We start from the raw sequence: 15,432 nt of genomic DNA, 5'->3' as shown, positions 1-15,432 counted from the left end.
GAAAGCTCAGGGCTGGGGATTTGGGGCCGGAGTGGGCTGTGGGGCCTGGCCCCAGCCTTTGGTGGAGATAGGGTTGAGCAGGTGATGGTGAAGGGGGACAGCAGTTGGGCCTAGTTGTTGTCATGGGAAAATAGCTCACAGGACATGGAGTGGTGGGTGCTGGCCTGCTGTGTGTAAGGGAGATGAGGAGGTGCAGAGCACAGCCCCGGGCAGAAGCAAGGGTGCTGCTATCCAGACCTGGAGGCTGAACATGGTCTCCTCTCCCCACCCCGCAGGATCTGCCAAGGCCATGTCTGTTCCATCGTCATTGAGCCAGTCGGCCATTAATGCCAACAGCCACGGAGGCCCCGCCCTGAGCCTACCCCTGCCCCTGCACGCTGCCCACAACCAGCTGCTCAACTCCAAGTTGCAGGCCACGGCTGTGGGACCCAAGGACCTGCGCAGTGCCATGGGGGAGGGTGGTGGGCCTGAGCCAGGCCCTGCCAATGCCAAGTGGCTAAAAGAGGGCCAGAACCAGCTCCGGCGGGCTGCCACGGCCCATCGTGACCAGAACCGCAACGTGACCTTGACCCTGGCAGAGGAGGCCAGTCAGGAGCCTGAGATGGCACCCTTGGGCCCCAAAGGCCTGATGCACCTGTACTCTGAGTTGGAGCTCTCTGCCCACAATGCAGCCAACAGAGGGCTCCGAGGATCTGGTCTGATCATCAGCACCCAAGAGCAGGGGCCAGATGAAGGAGAGGAGAAGGCAGCAGGGGAGGCCGAGGAGGATGATGAGGAAGAGGAGGAGGAGGAGGAGGAGGAGGACTTGTCTTCTCCCCAAGGGCTGCCCGAGCCCCCGGAGAGTGCGGAGATGCCCCCCAGACCCCAGGCCCTTGCCGACGGTCCCCGAGAGCACAGCAAGAGTGCCAGCCTCCTGTTTGGCATGCGGAACAGTGCAGCCAGTGATGAGGACTCAAGCTGGGCTACCTTATCCCAGGGCAGCCCCTCCTATGGCTCCCCGGAGGACACAGGTACCTTAATGGAGCTTCACTTGGGGAATATGGGAGGGCAATAGAGGCCAGGGCCAGCCTGGGCATGAATCACAGAGCACATGTCCTCAGTCCTCAGCAGACCATATCCAGCCAGGTTTTCCTGAACGAAACCATTCCTGCATTCAGAGTGCTTGCACAAGTTGATAGATCCTCCCGTCATGCACACCCTGATGGATGGTAAACTAGGTGCATTTATGGAGTACTTACCAGGTACTACCCTGTGCTCAGCATTATCATATTTAATCCTCACAGTAATGTTGTGAGGTAGAGACTGTTATGATGCCTGTACTACAGATGACAAAAAAAGGAGGCCTGGAGAGGTTAAGTAGCTTTCCTAAAGTCACAGACAGTCTGGGATCACAGTAGAACCGAGTCTAGACCTGAGCTCTTGGCCCTGCATACCCTGCCACTGATGCACACAGCACGATGAACCAGGTGCACTTGAAACAGGTTTTAACAGGCCGGGTCTGGAGGCAGCAGCAGCACCTCCCCACAGAGGTCTATTTGGAAAGACTGAGGTTGGGGATTATGTGCAGAGACCCCTCTGGGCATTGCAAGGGTACCATTTTGTATCCTTTGTATCAGGAATGGAATATTGACTAAAAGGAAGTAAAGGAAGAATAAACATATTCTTCTTTGTAGGGTGGGTGGGGGGAGAAAATAGATATTAGGACTCCAAAGATTGATCATTAAATGTGTTCTATTTAAATAAATTGAGTCTCCATATTTGCTCATGTCACATAGAGATGCAGACAGGGCTGAGGAACAAAGGACAGAGATAATGGGCTGTAGCTACTATCCTGGACTTCTGTGGGCTGGGGTGTAAGTAAAGATCAGGAAAGACTCTTGTGTGTGCCTGGCAGCAGGCACCATACCAGGCCCCAAATGGTAGAGCCTTTGCAGGGGGACATGCAGTTCATGGAGGTGAGCAAAGGGCAGTACACCATCCCCTTTCAAAAAACTTGTTACAGACGTTTTCAAACATCTACAGAAGTCGAGAGAATAGAATAATGAGCCCAATTTACCCATGACCCAGTTTCAACAATTATCAACACATGACTAATCTTGGTGCATCTATACCCCCACCTACTCCTGGGCCCTAGCCTAGGTTATTTTGAAGCAAACACTCAAGCCCAAAAGTGTTTACCGATGCATTTCCAAAAAACAAAACTCTTTTAAAAAGATCTACAACATTATTGTCATGAACACAAAATTTTAACAATAATTCCTTAATATTATCAAATATCCAGTTAATGTTTATAATTTCCCAGTTGTTTAATAATGATCCCCAACTCAGCTATTTAAAAAAGTTTTGATTGTTTGAATCAATAACCAAAGAGTCCCAGACCTTTCAGCGGTGGATGTGTATCTTAAATTTTCTTTTGGATCTGTATATTGTTGTTTCATTCCTCTGTCTGTCCTCTATTTTTGCTTGCAGGTTGTTGTTGTTGTTGTTGTTGCTGTCATTTTAAATTGGAGACACTGTGTTTTTTGTCCTGGATTTTCCATGGTCTGGATTTGCAGACGCTCTCGCTGTGGCAGTGTTGAACAGGTTTCTCTTCCCCTAGATTTCCTGTAGATTTGGGAGTGAGTTCCAGAGCCTTGATCAGACTCAGATTTGAGAGGTTTTTTGTGTTTTGCTTTTGCAAGAACACTTCATAGGTGGTATTGAGTACTTCTATCAAAGACTAAGTCTGATTGCCTCTCTTTTTGTGATGTTAGTGGCCTTCGATGGTCATTGCTTGGACCCCCTTTAAAGGGAGCAGCTGCTACTCCACTCTAGCTTGTTTTTTATAGGGTTGGTGGGGGGAAATGTAGTTGCAGTGGAGCCAGTTCATGCAACTTTTCTAGGTAAATGGAAAACTGGACATTGATGTGAAATATTCCAGTTTCTTTTTTTTTTAATTTTTATTTTAATGTTTATTTATTTTTGAGAGAGAGAGAGAGCGTGAGCAGGGAAGAGGCAGAGAGAAGAAGGGAGACACAGAATCTGAAGCAGGCTCTAGGCTCTGAGCTGTCAGCACAGATCCCGACGTGGGGCTCAAACTCCTGAGCTGTGAGATCGTGACCTGAGCTGAAGTCAGATACTTAATCGACTGAGCCACCCAGGTGGCCCCCCCGCCCAATTCTTTTTTTTTAAAAGCACCATGCAGGCCCCACCAAATCTGAGTCTTGTATCGGTCTATAGGCTGCTGGTTTGCAGACCCTGTCCTAGCGGTGGGTATGAGTCAGAGGCCTGATTGCTCAGGGGCTGCTAGGATGGTCACTGCAATAGCTGCCCTTGTGAGTCTTCTGGGAGAAGGAGGATAGAACTGCTGAAGGAGTGGGAAGGGTATGCTGGAGAAGGGCATCAACCTCAGTGAGAGAGAATGGTCAAGGATCAAGCTCTGGTGGAGACTGTGGAAGTTCAAAGTAGTGAGTGGTGTGGGGCCAGCCTCAGGAAGGGGCTGAGTCACTGCTTACTCTTTTGTAATTGTGGTACTATGACCATGAAGGCCACAGAGGAAGTCTGGACTCCTGAAGGAATGGAGTAGAATTGAACAAAAGTATTTTCTCCTTCCCATCTTAGGATCTCCACAAAGTTGTTGACTGAATGCATTAGTACATGAATAAATGAATGAATGAATGGTGAACGAATGAGCAAAAGAACTTTATTGCCTGTGTTGGGTTCATACTCGGCACCAGGCCTTGTCCTAGATGCTGAGAATGCATTCTACAAGGGACCTACCCTTGTGGTACTCACAGTCTAGTGGGGGAGACAAAGATAAACAGGCAGTTCTGATCAGCATGGTGAGCACTGGGATGGGAGAGATGCAGGAGGGGCACTCAGCCCTGCCTATGTGCATGGTGGGGGGAAAGGGGTGGGCCAGTTTTGAGAAGTGACCTTTACATGGATGCCTGAAGGAGGAGTGGGTCATAGCCAGGTGAAGATTGAGGGAGGGAGGCTGGATGAGGAGCTTGCCAAGCAGGGAGAGAGAGAGACAAGGAGGGAGCGGGGGTGATCAGAGATAAGGCTGAGGGGCAGAGGCTAGGGGCTCATAACAGCACCCAAACCCTAGGAGTTTAAGTTCTATCCTGAGGGCAAGAGAAAACAATTAGGAATATTAAAGTGGAGAGTAGTTTAGCATTTTGGAACAATCAATTTTGGGTTGTAGTGTGCAGCCCAGATTGGTGGAGATGAGGTTGGAGGAGGGAGCCCACCTGTGAGGCTGTTGCAGTGATCTGGGTAAGAATTCCAGGTAGTAGCTTGGACTACTGTAGTGACATGGGAGTGGAGAAGAGGAGAGAACATTATGTGATTCATTGACTCCTGAGTAAATGGCCACTCCTGGTTTCACCATGAAGGTGTGCATGGATGAATGAATGAACGAACACAAACCTTTGAATTCGTGCGTGAGTGCCTGAATGAGTCGATGCAGGAGTGAAGATTCCTGAAAAAAATGTGTGCATGTGGCAGCAAAGGCCTGAGTGGGGCTGTGCTTGGAGGGAGATGTGCCAGGCTCCAGAAGGGCCTCCCAGATGGTCAAAGGGGGGAGAGCGGCCCTTCCAGGACAGATCGGAAGGATGAAGCTCTTTGAAGCAGGAAGGTACAGGCTACCAGGGATGGCAGATGGATTGGTATGTGTGACTCAGTCAGAAGATGGTGAATTGGTCTCCAGATTCAAAAGGTGTATGACCCTTCATGAAGAAGGGTGTGGCTGTGTAAGGCATGGTTGCCCTGGGTGTTGGTGTTCCTGAAAGGTTTGATAGGAGAGCCCTGAAGATGATGGAGGGCTCCTGGGGAAGAGCAGGCATTCTAATTCCCTGGGGCCTCAGGAGAAGGGAGGGTGGAGGGAGAAGAGGTGGTAATGGCTACCTAGAAGGCTGGACAGGCAAGAAGAGCCCCTCCTCTGTGAACCCACCTCACTTGGAAGCTGAGGGTGGTGAGATATCTTGCTCAAATAAATGACTCTCACATTAGGTGTGCATCCACCTTGGGTATCCGCGCCTGCTCCCAGTCTCTCTGTGCCCGGTTGCCCAGCAGCCTGGGTCTGGGGACTGCCTGTATCCTCATTGCTGCCTCTTGGACCAGTCAGGATTCCTGGTTTCCTTGGTAACGGGAAGCACGTCAGCAGTCTGGGCGCTCCCAGCCATCCTGGTGCTGCGGTTGCCGAGGAGACGCTGCAGCCTAGCTGGGCCCTGGCAGGTGAGGGGGGCTGTGATGGGAAGCCCCAAGCCCAACCTGAAGCTTGCTAGGGCCCAGCCCTTAAGGCCCACTTTTGGCCTCAAACTGCCGGGCAGGTTCTGGGCCCGGGAGGGAGCTCTGGGAGCCCTGAAGCCACACCCTTTTTGTTCTGAGAGCTACAGGCTTTGCAGGGCCCCAGGTGGCTGGGGTATTCCCGAGGGGTTGAGCTTCCTGGTGTCCCCAAGACTAGGTTTAACTGTGGTGCTGTGGCGACTGCTGCTGCTGCGAGGTGGGATGGAGATTCAGGATTGGGGGAGGGGAGCCAGGATTAGAAAGAAGAGATGTAAGCAGGATGGGCTGGGGTCTTATGAGGACCCTCCATCCCCACACCAAGGAGGTCCCCTCCCGTGGTGGTCCTGGCCCCTCCTTGGCGAGCGCCAGGCGGGGGAGGATCTTGCCTGGCAGGCGCTCTGCCCTGGTGAGAAGGGGGTGGGATGAGCTTTTCTCTGCAGCCCAGCACCAGGCTGTGAGCCCAGCTGGCTGGGCTGGAGGGGCTGTGAGGAGGGAGGGTGGAGACAGGAGGGGCTGGGAACCAGCGCCATGTTCTCCCAGGACTTTTTCCTGGCCATCATCCTGCAGGACAGCAGTCCAGGTGAGGGGTGGCATGGGGCTGGGCATGATGTGGGGGTGGGGCTGGGTGGGAGGAGAGGCAGAGGAGGCATAAGCTGGGCCACAGAGCTGGAGTGGTGTGGCTCTGCTAGGGGACGAAGAGTGTATGTCACAGGTAGGTGTGCATGTGCATGAAATATTTGCCTGCGTCTGTGTGTGGTAAAGGGTCTGGGTGTGAGTGTCTGTGGTATCTGCACACATGTGGCAGAGGTTGAGTGTGCACTCACTATTTGTGTGGTACCCACACATGTTGGGGGTTGTTGTGGGTGTGGTCTCTGCGCACATGTGGTGGGAGCTGATATACATAACTGTGTGTGTGCACACCTCTGTGTATGGTGTCTGCATTAGTGTATGGCTGGAGTTGGTGTGTGTATGTATGTTTTTGCCCTTGCATATGTGGGTGCCCCTGACTTTGATACCTGCCGTCTATATTGGTATTTTCTATGTGTGCACATCCTTGTGTTTCTGTGTTTCTGTGGCTGCACAGGTATGTAGTAGGGCTTGTATGTGTTGTGTGCCTGAGTGCACATGTGTGTGCAGGAGCTGATATGTGTGTGCACCTGAGATATGGATATGTATGATAGGAGGTCAGTTGGGGTCACCCAACCTCCCTCCTTCTCTCTGCCTTCCTCCTTCCCTCTATGTAGCCACATTAGCTAGGCGCAGGGTCCAGGGGGAGACCTGAGTCATGTCCCCTGCGGGTGGTCCCCCATGTTGTGATTCCAGACTGCAGGCTCTAGGAGGAAGCAGGAACCTTGTGCTGGAGCCCTCCCCCCATCCCTCCCTCTGTACAGTGGAGTGTCAATGAGGGGACTGGGCATAAGTACCCACTGCTTGTTGGGTGGGCACACCCTCATCAGCACCCCCCCCCACCCGGCAGATTCCTTCTGGAACCCCAACGCCTTCGAGACGGATTCCGACCTGCCGGCTGGATGGATGAGGGTCCAGGATACCTCAGGGACCTACTACTGGCACATCCCAACAGGGACCACCCAGTGGGAGCCCCCGGGCCGGGCCTCTCCTTCACAGGGGAACAGCCCCCAAGAGGAGTCTCAGGTGAGCTCACAGGTTTTTTGTCCAGGGATGGAGGGTTGGTGCTGCTGGAGCAAGATGAGCCACCCATTCATTGCTCCCATCCCTCTTCCTAGCTCACTTGGACAGGTTTTGCCCATGGAGAAGGCTTTGAGGATGGAGAATTTTGGAAGGTGAGGGGACCTGCTTTATAATGGGGGAACTGGAGAGGGGGCATCATTTTGGTCCTGACTCCTCTCACCCCTTCCCAAGGATGAACCCAGTGAGGAGGCCCCTATGGATTTGGGGCTGAAGGACCCTGAGGAGGGGACATTGTCCTTCCCAGCTCAGAGCCTCAGGTGAGTGGGAAGGCATAACACAGTGGGCTAGCCGGGGGATGGATCTCTCTGGGAGAGGCCTTGGGACAGTTCCCTGTTTGGTGATCCATACTAAGTGTTACCATCTTCCTCCAGCCCAGAGCCATTACCCCAAGAGGAGGAGAAGCTGCCTCCACGGAATGCCAACCCAGGGAACAAGGTTTGTTCAAGACCAATGCCCATTCCTCAGGCTGGAGCTCCTGTGTGTGTGGGAGACCCCCCTCATGTCATGTTCTGGGAGTATCTCTGGTCTCAGTAAGCTCTCCAGGTCCTGAGTTAGGAGCTCCTCTAGTCTTAGCACAGACCCCTGTGTCTGGACCAGAGGCATGTCAGTGTTTAACTCAACCAGCCCAGTGGCTTGGCGGGGTGGGGTGGGGGTCCATCCAGGCTTGGCTCAGATGCTTCCTTGTACTAGCAGCGGTCTCCTCTGAGACCAGCACCCCTCCCACCAACCATATCCTGTTTGGGGAGCTCAACATACCTTCCCAGATGCCATGTTCTGAGTCAGGAACTCCTCTGCTCTCAGCAGGAGAGTGTCCCATGTTGGGGGTCCTCCGGTTCTAGCTCAGACCCTCTACCTCCCACCCCCTCTTCTGTGTCTGGCAGTGTTTCGCCGTGCGCTCCCTAGGCTGGGTGGAGATGACCGAGGAGGAGCTGGCCCCTGGACGCAGCAGTGTGGCAGTCAACAACTGCATCCGTCAGCTTTCCTACCACAAAAACAATCTGCACGACCCCATGTCTGGGGGTTGGGGGGAGGTGAGGGCTGAACTGGCAGGTGTGGTACAGTGGAGAAGGGAAGGGAGCTGTGAGGGAGAGGAGAGCTGGGCTGCCTGAGCAACGGCGGGGTGATGGAGGTGTCAGCCCCCCAAGTGACAGCCCTGTGACATGGGTGTGTGATCCCAGGTTGGGGCCTTGGGAGATGGTTTCTAACAGTGACTGGATGTTAAAAGGAGTCACATAAGAGATGACAGATGTGACCTCTACTAGAGTGAGGCTTGCACGGTGGGTGGTCCAACGCCAAGGTTGGGAGTGCCCTGAGCTGGAGGTGGCAGAGATCAGCACCTCCCCAGCTGGGGCTCCACTGAGTGCTTGCTCTCTGGGCCCACAGGGAAAGGACCTACTGCTACAGCTGGAGGACGAGACACTAAAGCTGGTGGAGCCACAGACTCAGGCCCTGCTGCATGCCCAGCCCATTGTCAGCATTCGCGTGTGGGGCGTCGGGCGGGACAGTGGAAGGTGGGAGCTGGGCCTGGGATCCTGGGGCGGGGACTCATCCATCAGTCAGAGTGGGGGCTCTCCTCCCTAACTTTATTCTTTGCCTCTCTTGTGCTGCCGGACCCAGAGAGAGGTACTTATGCCTAATTTACCTTCCTGTTCCTCCTCCCACACTTGGACCAGACACCTCAAAGCACCTGAGGTCCCCTATTCTGCCCTGCCCCTTCCTGCCCGCTCTGCTCGCCCATTTTCCCCTCTTCAGCATGCTTGCCTGTCTACCCATCAGCCAGAAGGCAGCACCCACAGGACACCATCCCGAGGCTGGAAGCCCTGAGGAGCTGCGATGGACAGGGAGGGTGTGGGTTTGTAGGGATGATGCCTCGCACTGGATGGCACTGGGAGACACTGAGGTGCCCCTCCCCCAACAGGGACTTTGCCTACGTAGCTCGTGATAAACTGACCCAGATGCTCAAGTGCCACGTGTTTCGCTGTGAGGCACCTGCCAAGAACATCGCCACCAGCCTGCATGAGATCTGCTCTAAGGCACGGCCCCCTCCACTCCTTGGACTAGCTGCCACCTTTGCTCTACAAGGATGTGGGTGGGGTCACTGAGTTGGGGTGGGGGGGCTCCAGGGCAACGAAGCCCTAATGGATTCTCCCTCGCTCCTCCCCTCCGCTTCTCCCTTCCTCAGATCATGGCCGAACGGCGTAATGCCCGCTGCTTGGTAAATGGACTCTCCCTGGACCACTCTAAACTTGTGGATGTCCCTTTCCAAGGTCAGTGACACAACTTTTCCAGATCCAGCTCAACTGTGTTAGCAAAGGTGCGGTGACTCAAGAAAAGGCATGTGCTACTACATGAACATGATAAAAAATGGGCACATGGAGACTGAATTCTTTGGAGCAAATAAGTGAAGGGACTCTGGTTAAAGGCAGATGGGGAAGGGGTGGAGGTGAGGACTTGGCTGGGTGCATGTCCAGCTTATGCCCTCGTGGTGGGGACTGGGGGTGAGCAACACCTGCCACCACAGTTGATCCTCCTTTTCTTTTCCACAGTGGAATTCCCAGCACCCAAGAATGAGTTGGTACAAAAGTTCCAAGTCTATTACCTGGGGAACGTGCCTGTTGCTAAACCTGTTGGTATGTGTGTTCTTTACCTAGGGACCACCAACACTGATCCCAAAGCAATGCTCCCACCTTCTGCCTCCCAATACCTCTTTTATCAGACCTTCCTCATGCTTGATGTCACCTTGCCCTTTAAAGGTACACCTCCTGTACCTCTGTCCCATCTGCACTCTGTGTCCTGCCTATAGCAGCAATTGGCATGCCTTTATGGAGTGTGAACCAATGAACTAGGCAAGGGAGACCAACTCTTGCATCCCGTGGAAAAACTTTGATTGGGTTGGGAGGTAGGTCTTAGATGACTGGAAACACCAAGTAGCAGCTGGGAGCTGGGTTTGGTATTACAGCACTATGAGCTGTGAGCACCTAGAGAGGAAGCAGTGAGCATAATTGTGAGATGCTTTATTGTTTGTGAAGTACTTCTATATATGTCATTTAAATTTTATTTTTATTTTTTTAATGTTTATTTTTTTGAGAGAGAGACACACAGAGTGCGAGTGGGGGAGAAGCAGAGAGCAAGGGAGACACAGAATCTGCAGTAAGCTCCGGCTCTGAGCTATCAGCACAGAACCCGATGCGGGGCTTGAACTCGTGAACTATGAGATCATGACCTGAGCCTAAGTCGGATACTTAACCGACTGAGCCAACCAGGTGCCCCTTTGTCATTTAAATTTTGATGATCCTATGAAGTTGGGATTTTGGTAATACCCATTTTGTAGATAAGGGGACTGAGAGTAGAAATCTGGTTCTTACTTATATTTCCAGTGCTTTCACAGTACCTGTTATTTATTTGTTCATTTGGCTAACAAATACCTATAAAGCCTACGATGTGCTAGGTCCTGGGAGAACAATGGCCACAGCTTTCATGGAGGTTACAGCAGAAAAAAAAAGGAATTAATCAAATAATCATATTAATAATAAATGTGTAATTACAAATGAACATTCATTGAAAGAAAGTAGCAAGGTGCTATAAAACTTGTAACAGAGGAACTTCATTTTGTTTAGAATGTCAAAAAAGACTTTCTTGAGAAAGTGACATTTGAACGAAGACCAAAAAATGAATAGGAGCTAATGTGGCAAAATGGGATAGAGATGAGAATAAAGCAGGGGAAGATCATTCCAAGCAAAATGAACAGTGTAGGGGAGGACCCATAGTGGAAGGCATTTTGATACTTCAAAGGCATTGAGAGAAGATGATTGGTGCCAGATGATGCTGGGAGCTGGGTAGCAGTCAGACACTGTGGGACCCTATAGGCCATGTTAATGATTTGTCTTCATCCTAAGAACAGCAAGGAGCTATAGAAGAGTTTTCAGGAGGCACTTGGCATAGTCAGATTAGAATGTTGTAAAAGCTTGCTTTGGCTATGCCATGGAGAAAGATGTTTAGCAGGTGGAAGTGGACGTGAAGAACTCAGTTGAGAGGGTCTTGGAGTAGTCATGGCTGGTAAGAAGAGTATTATGGACTATGGTGGAGCTGAAGAAGAGTGTGCAGATTCAAGAGATGTTTAGACAATTAAAATCAAATATCTTGGTGATTGACTGAAGGTGGGACGAGGGACAGAGGCATTCAGGCTGACTCCTGACTTCCTGGCTTTGGGAACTAACTGGATGGTGATGTCATTCTCTAAAGGTAGCAGACTTTGGAAGAGGCCAGTTTTGGTATAGAGATTGGAGTTCAGTTTTGGACATGCCAATTTTGATGTGCCTTGGGGAAGCTGAGTGGCAAACTCAGGTTGGCAGCTGAATTCACAGAGGAGAGGTCTGGGTTGCAGATTCAAATGTGGCATTATTGGGTTATAGAGGTAATCAAAGCCATGAGTGTAGAGAAGACTGACCCCCGAAAGTAGGCAACCCACAGTGAAAAGAGAAATGAGGCTAGGCTTAGCTTTTAGGTCCTCCAGCATTTAATGGACAGTACAGGAGGATGAAGTTGACAAGGATAGTGAGAGCAGCAGGAGAGAGGCCAGAGGAAAAAAAGAGACTGCTTCAAGATGTGGTCAGTTGTCACATCAAGATACTTAGGAAGAACTCAAAAGTGTTTGGTGAATGGATAAACAAATCAAAGAATGAATGAGACTTGCTTCAAATGACATGACCAGGACATGGTAGACCTAGGACTCAAACCTGGTCATCTTCAATTCTCTGCTCTTCCCCTCAAACAATGCTGACTTTAATGACCAGCATCTTATATCCAATGAAGGAACCCTTCTTGGAAAGGATGGAGATTGAGGTGGGGTTTGAAAGAAGGCCTGGATTTGCAGCGGAGAATTGGTATTCCAGTTAGGTTCAATGGCACTGCCACAGACATGGAGCTGGAGGTGAGAAAATCATGTTCAGGGAGCAGGAAGGAAGCTTGGCTAACCTCTTCACCTTTGCTTTCGTTTCTTTCTGCCTTTCACCCTCAACTTTCAAACCCTCATTGCCTTTTCCAGTTACTACCCCTACTCTCTTGTCTTTCTGCCACCTTACATAGGTTCTCATAATGATGAAGCAAGCATCTGCAATCCTTGACGCTCCTCTGCTGCCTGTCACCTTGATGGGTCTGCTCTGTTGAGTCCCTAACCTCACTTCTTGGTTTGTCTTATGCTCCCTTTGTAACCTCTAGGAGTTTAGCATTGGCCCCTCCTAAAGCTGCAATATTCACTCAATCATTCATTTATTCAATGAATAAGTATTGAATGCCTGATTTGTGCCAGACACTATTCTAGGTTCTTGGTATACATGAATGAACAAAACTGACAGACTACTGCCTTCAGGTAGCTGACATTCTAGCCAGGAGAGAGAGGCAATAACAAAATTACATACTATGTTGGAACGCAACAATTGATCTGGAAAAAAAAATGCACAGTAGGATAAGGGGTATTGGGAATGCAGGGCTGGGGTTTAGGGTGTAGGTTTCACTCCTGAGTTGTTACCAAATATGGCAGACTTTCTAGGCCACTTGCTCCACTACTTTCCCCACCTCCACGCTGATCCTCCCCCTCCTCTGAGGCCAGGCCCCATCCCCACAGCCCCATGAGCTTGTTAAGCTGTTTGACTTCGATATCTTGTCCACACTCATGGTCTTCAGGAGTTTCCATTGAGTGGTATAAATGTCGAAAACACCACAGCCCTTGGCAGTCGGATCTGACCCACTCAGGACTGCCTGTGTTGTCACCGTTCTGTGGGCTTCTAGGTTCCTCAGTTATGCCAGTTTGGATGCATTTGCCCATGTTGCCTTCAGGGTGACTTGCTCGTACATCTGGAATTTCTTCTGTGCTAGGGTTGGGGACATGGGGATGAATTAAACTTGGCTTCTGTTCTTGAGATGGTCACAGCCCAGTATGGAGAAAGGTTTTCTAGCAGTTACCAGATGTGCTAAGAGTTGTTCCTGCAACATCCTCTCTCTTCCTTGCAGCAGGGAAGGCTTCCGGGCGGGACTTGGATGAACCCCAAAGGATGAGTATCGGGAGTTTCTCAGTCAAGAGGGAAAGGGTACTCCAAACCGAAGCTTTTCCACAGTTGCAGCCTGTGTCCCTCGAGGGCATCCTCTTCTCTTACTCTGCATTCCCCATCTGCCTAGTAGGGCATTTGCCAGGACTAGATGTTAATAAATGCTACATAAATCATTTGAAGCTCCGGGAGCAGTAAAATATGAGGCTTGACAGCTCAGATGAGGCCAGTTTTTGGAGGACCTGCATGCTTGGGAGAGGAGTTTGGCCTTGATCCAGTCAGAGGTGAGATGAGCAAGGCCAAGATGAGGGAGGACTTTCGAGGAAGATATTTGTCCTCTTCCTTGTCCTCTGCCCAAAGAGGGTCCATGTAGTCTGCTCCTTTGGGAGCCCGGAGGCACTGAGAGGGGCAAGAGGGCCCAGGAGTGGCCCACAGGGCTGCATGCCTCCACGTAGGCACTGCTTATTCTAACCTTTTAGCTGCGAAGGTAAAGACCAGTAGATCACACTGCCTGTTCATGAGTAGTGCAGGGACCAGCACCCATGCAGCACCATGCTATGTGCTTCTCCTGCCATGGTTTTCTGCTGAGTGCAGGCAAAAGTGGGATGCAGGAGTGAAGTGTTGAATAACAATTTGAGATGGAGGAAACCACTGTGTTACAGAGGAAGTTGATTGATCTAAAAAACCAGGAATCTTGCATTACTTCCTTTGAGCACATTATAGAAATTACTGAATCCAACTAAGATTTGACATTCCTTCTAGTTCTGAAAACTGGGAATATAAAGAAGGGAACTTTAAGCATTAGTTTCCTTATCTGTAAAATGGTAATAAAAGAACCAATTGGGAGATTGTCATAGGTGTAAATGCAATTGTGCACTATAATGATGTAGCATGGTGGGACACAAAAGTCAACTTACCTCAAGTGGATACAAAACAAACCAAAGTTTGGGTCTTGGGAGAGGAGTGGCCTTTAGGGGCTGATTTGAGGGTTGTTGTAGTGTGATGTAGTTGAATGTCTGAATGTGGGTGAACACTGAGCCAAGATGTGGGGAGGTCAGAGCTTTGGGGGATCAGCTTATTTAGGAGGCTGAAGGAAGAGTCAGAATCAGGTGAAGAAAACCAAGCCTAGGATTCAATATTGAAGAAACCAGAAAAGTGCTAAATTACTGAAGCCAAGTAAGAGGGTACCAAGGAAGGGATATCTGTGCAGCATTGTACAGGGCTGTAAACTGGTGAAATGGGGATGGAGCAAAGGACCTGGGGTAAACTCTCCCCACCCCTAGTGGTATCATGTTTGTGTCCATATCTTCCAGGGGTAGATGTGATAAATGGGGCCCTGGAGTCAGTCCTGTCCTCTAGTAGCCGTGAGCAGTGGACCCCAAGTCACGTCAGTGTGGCCCCTGCTACCCTTACCATCTTGCATCAGCAGGTAAAGACTGGGATGGGAGAAGGCATGGCTGTGCCTCGCCATGGAGGGGAGCCTGGGGTGGTGGGGGAAGAGCTGCCAGTAAGGTGGATGTGCTCAGTGGAAGAGAGGGTTGGGCTGTTCCTTTCTAACTGGGCTCCCTCCCTCCAGACGGAAGCAGTGCTGGGGGAATGTCGGGTGCGTTTCCTCTCCTTCCTGGCTGTGGGCAGAGATGTCCACACATTTGCATTCATCATGGCTGCCGGCCCAGCCTCCTTCTGTTGCCACATGTTCTGGTGCGAGCCTAATGCTGCCAGCCTCTCAGAGGCTGTGCAGGCTGCCTGCATGGTAAGTGGGTAGGGTGATGGAGTGGTGATGCCCACCCCACATGGGGCAGGCTGGAGAGTGACTGCCGCACCTGCCTCTTTGCAGCTCCGCTACCAGAAGTGTCTGGATGCACGCTCCCAGGCCTCCACCTCCTGCCTCCCGGCACCCCCTGCAGAGTCCGTTGCCCGCCGTGTAGGGTGGACTGTCCGTAGGGGCGTTCAGTCGCTGTGGGGTTCCCTCAAGCCCAAACGCCTGGGGGCCCATACCCCCTGAAGTCCTCAGTCCTCCCTCCACCTGCTTGCATTGGGCCCCAGGGAACTCAAGGGTATGGGGCAGGGAGGGGCCCTAGAGGCTATTGTTAGGCCTCAGGCCCCCTCAAAGCTGCCCCTCCCTAGTAGCTGGGATTCCCTGCCTAGGGGCTGGGGAGAGAGAGACCTAATCCCTTCGGGGAAATGACAATATCGGATTGATAAGAGGAGCAAGAAGCAAGGCCAGCCCCAGGCTCTCCACCCCCATGTTTCAGGTGGAGCAGGAGGAACTGGTCTAGGCCAGGCCCTATCTTGGTAGGGTCTGGCAGGGGCAGAAGGGGGACTGGTCCAGGCATGGGTCCCCTCCCCACTGTTCCATGGGCACCTCTGCTGTACTGATATCACTAATAAAGTCTGTCTGCCCTGCTAA

General features: G+C 51.4%; 1 protein-coding gene across 5 annotated transcripts in view; it reads left to right on the top strand.

Annotated features, from left to right (window-relative positions):
- The window catches only part of APBB1 (amyloid beta precursor protein binding family B member 1), a 22,647-nt gene extending 7,215 nt beyond the window's left edge, over positions 1 to 15,432 (top strand). For 2 of the 5 annotated variants that reach the window (XM_058688039.1, XM_058688040.1), the window contains exons 2-15: positions 276 to 1,010; positions 5,104 to 5,217; positions 6,746 to 6,921; positions 7,014 to 7,070; positions 7,150 to 7,235; positions 7,350 to 7,413; positions 7,860 to 8,009; positions 8,362 to 8,489; positions 8,897 to 9,011; positions 9,161 to 9,245; positions 9,525 to 9,608; positions 14,336 to 14,451; positions 14,599 to 14,775; positions 14,860 to 15,432. In XM_058688039.1, the coding sequence (XP_058544022.1) occupies positions 290 to 1,010; positions 5,104 to 5,217; positions 6,746 to 6,921; positions 7,014 to 7,070; positions 7,150 to 7,235; positions 7,350 to 7,413; positions 7,860 to 8,009; positions 8,362 to 8,489; positions 8,897 to 9,011; positions 9,161 to 9,245; positions 9,525 to 9,608; positions 14,336 to 14,451; positions 14,599 to 14,775; positions 14,860 to 15,027 (2,241 nt within the window). In that variant the 5' untranslated portion in view covers positions 276 to 289 and the 3' untranslated portion in view covers positions 15,028 to 15,432. The other 3 variants (XM_058688042.1, XM_058688044.1, XM_058688043.1) reach the window with 3 other exon arrangements.

Source organism: Neofelis nebulosa, chromosome 10 (assembly GCF_028018385.1).
Source record: "Neofelis nebulosa isolate mNeoNeb1 chromosome 10, mNeoNeb1.pri, whole genome shotgun sequence".
Taxonomy (NCBI): Eukaryota; Metazoa; Chordata; class Mammalia; order Carnivora; family Felidae; genus Neofelis; species Neofelis nebulosa.
Note: the sequence above shows the minus strand (reverse complement) of the source record. Positions and strands in the feature narration are given on the sequence as shown.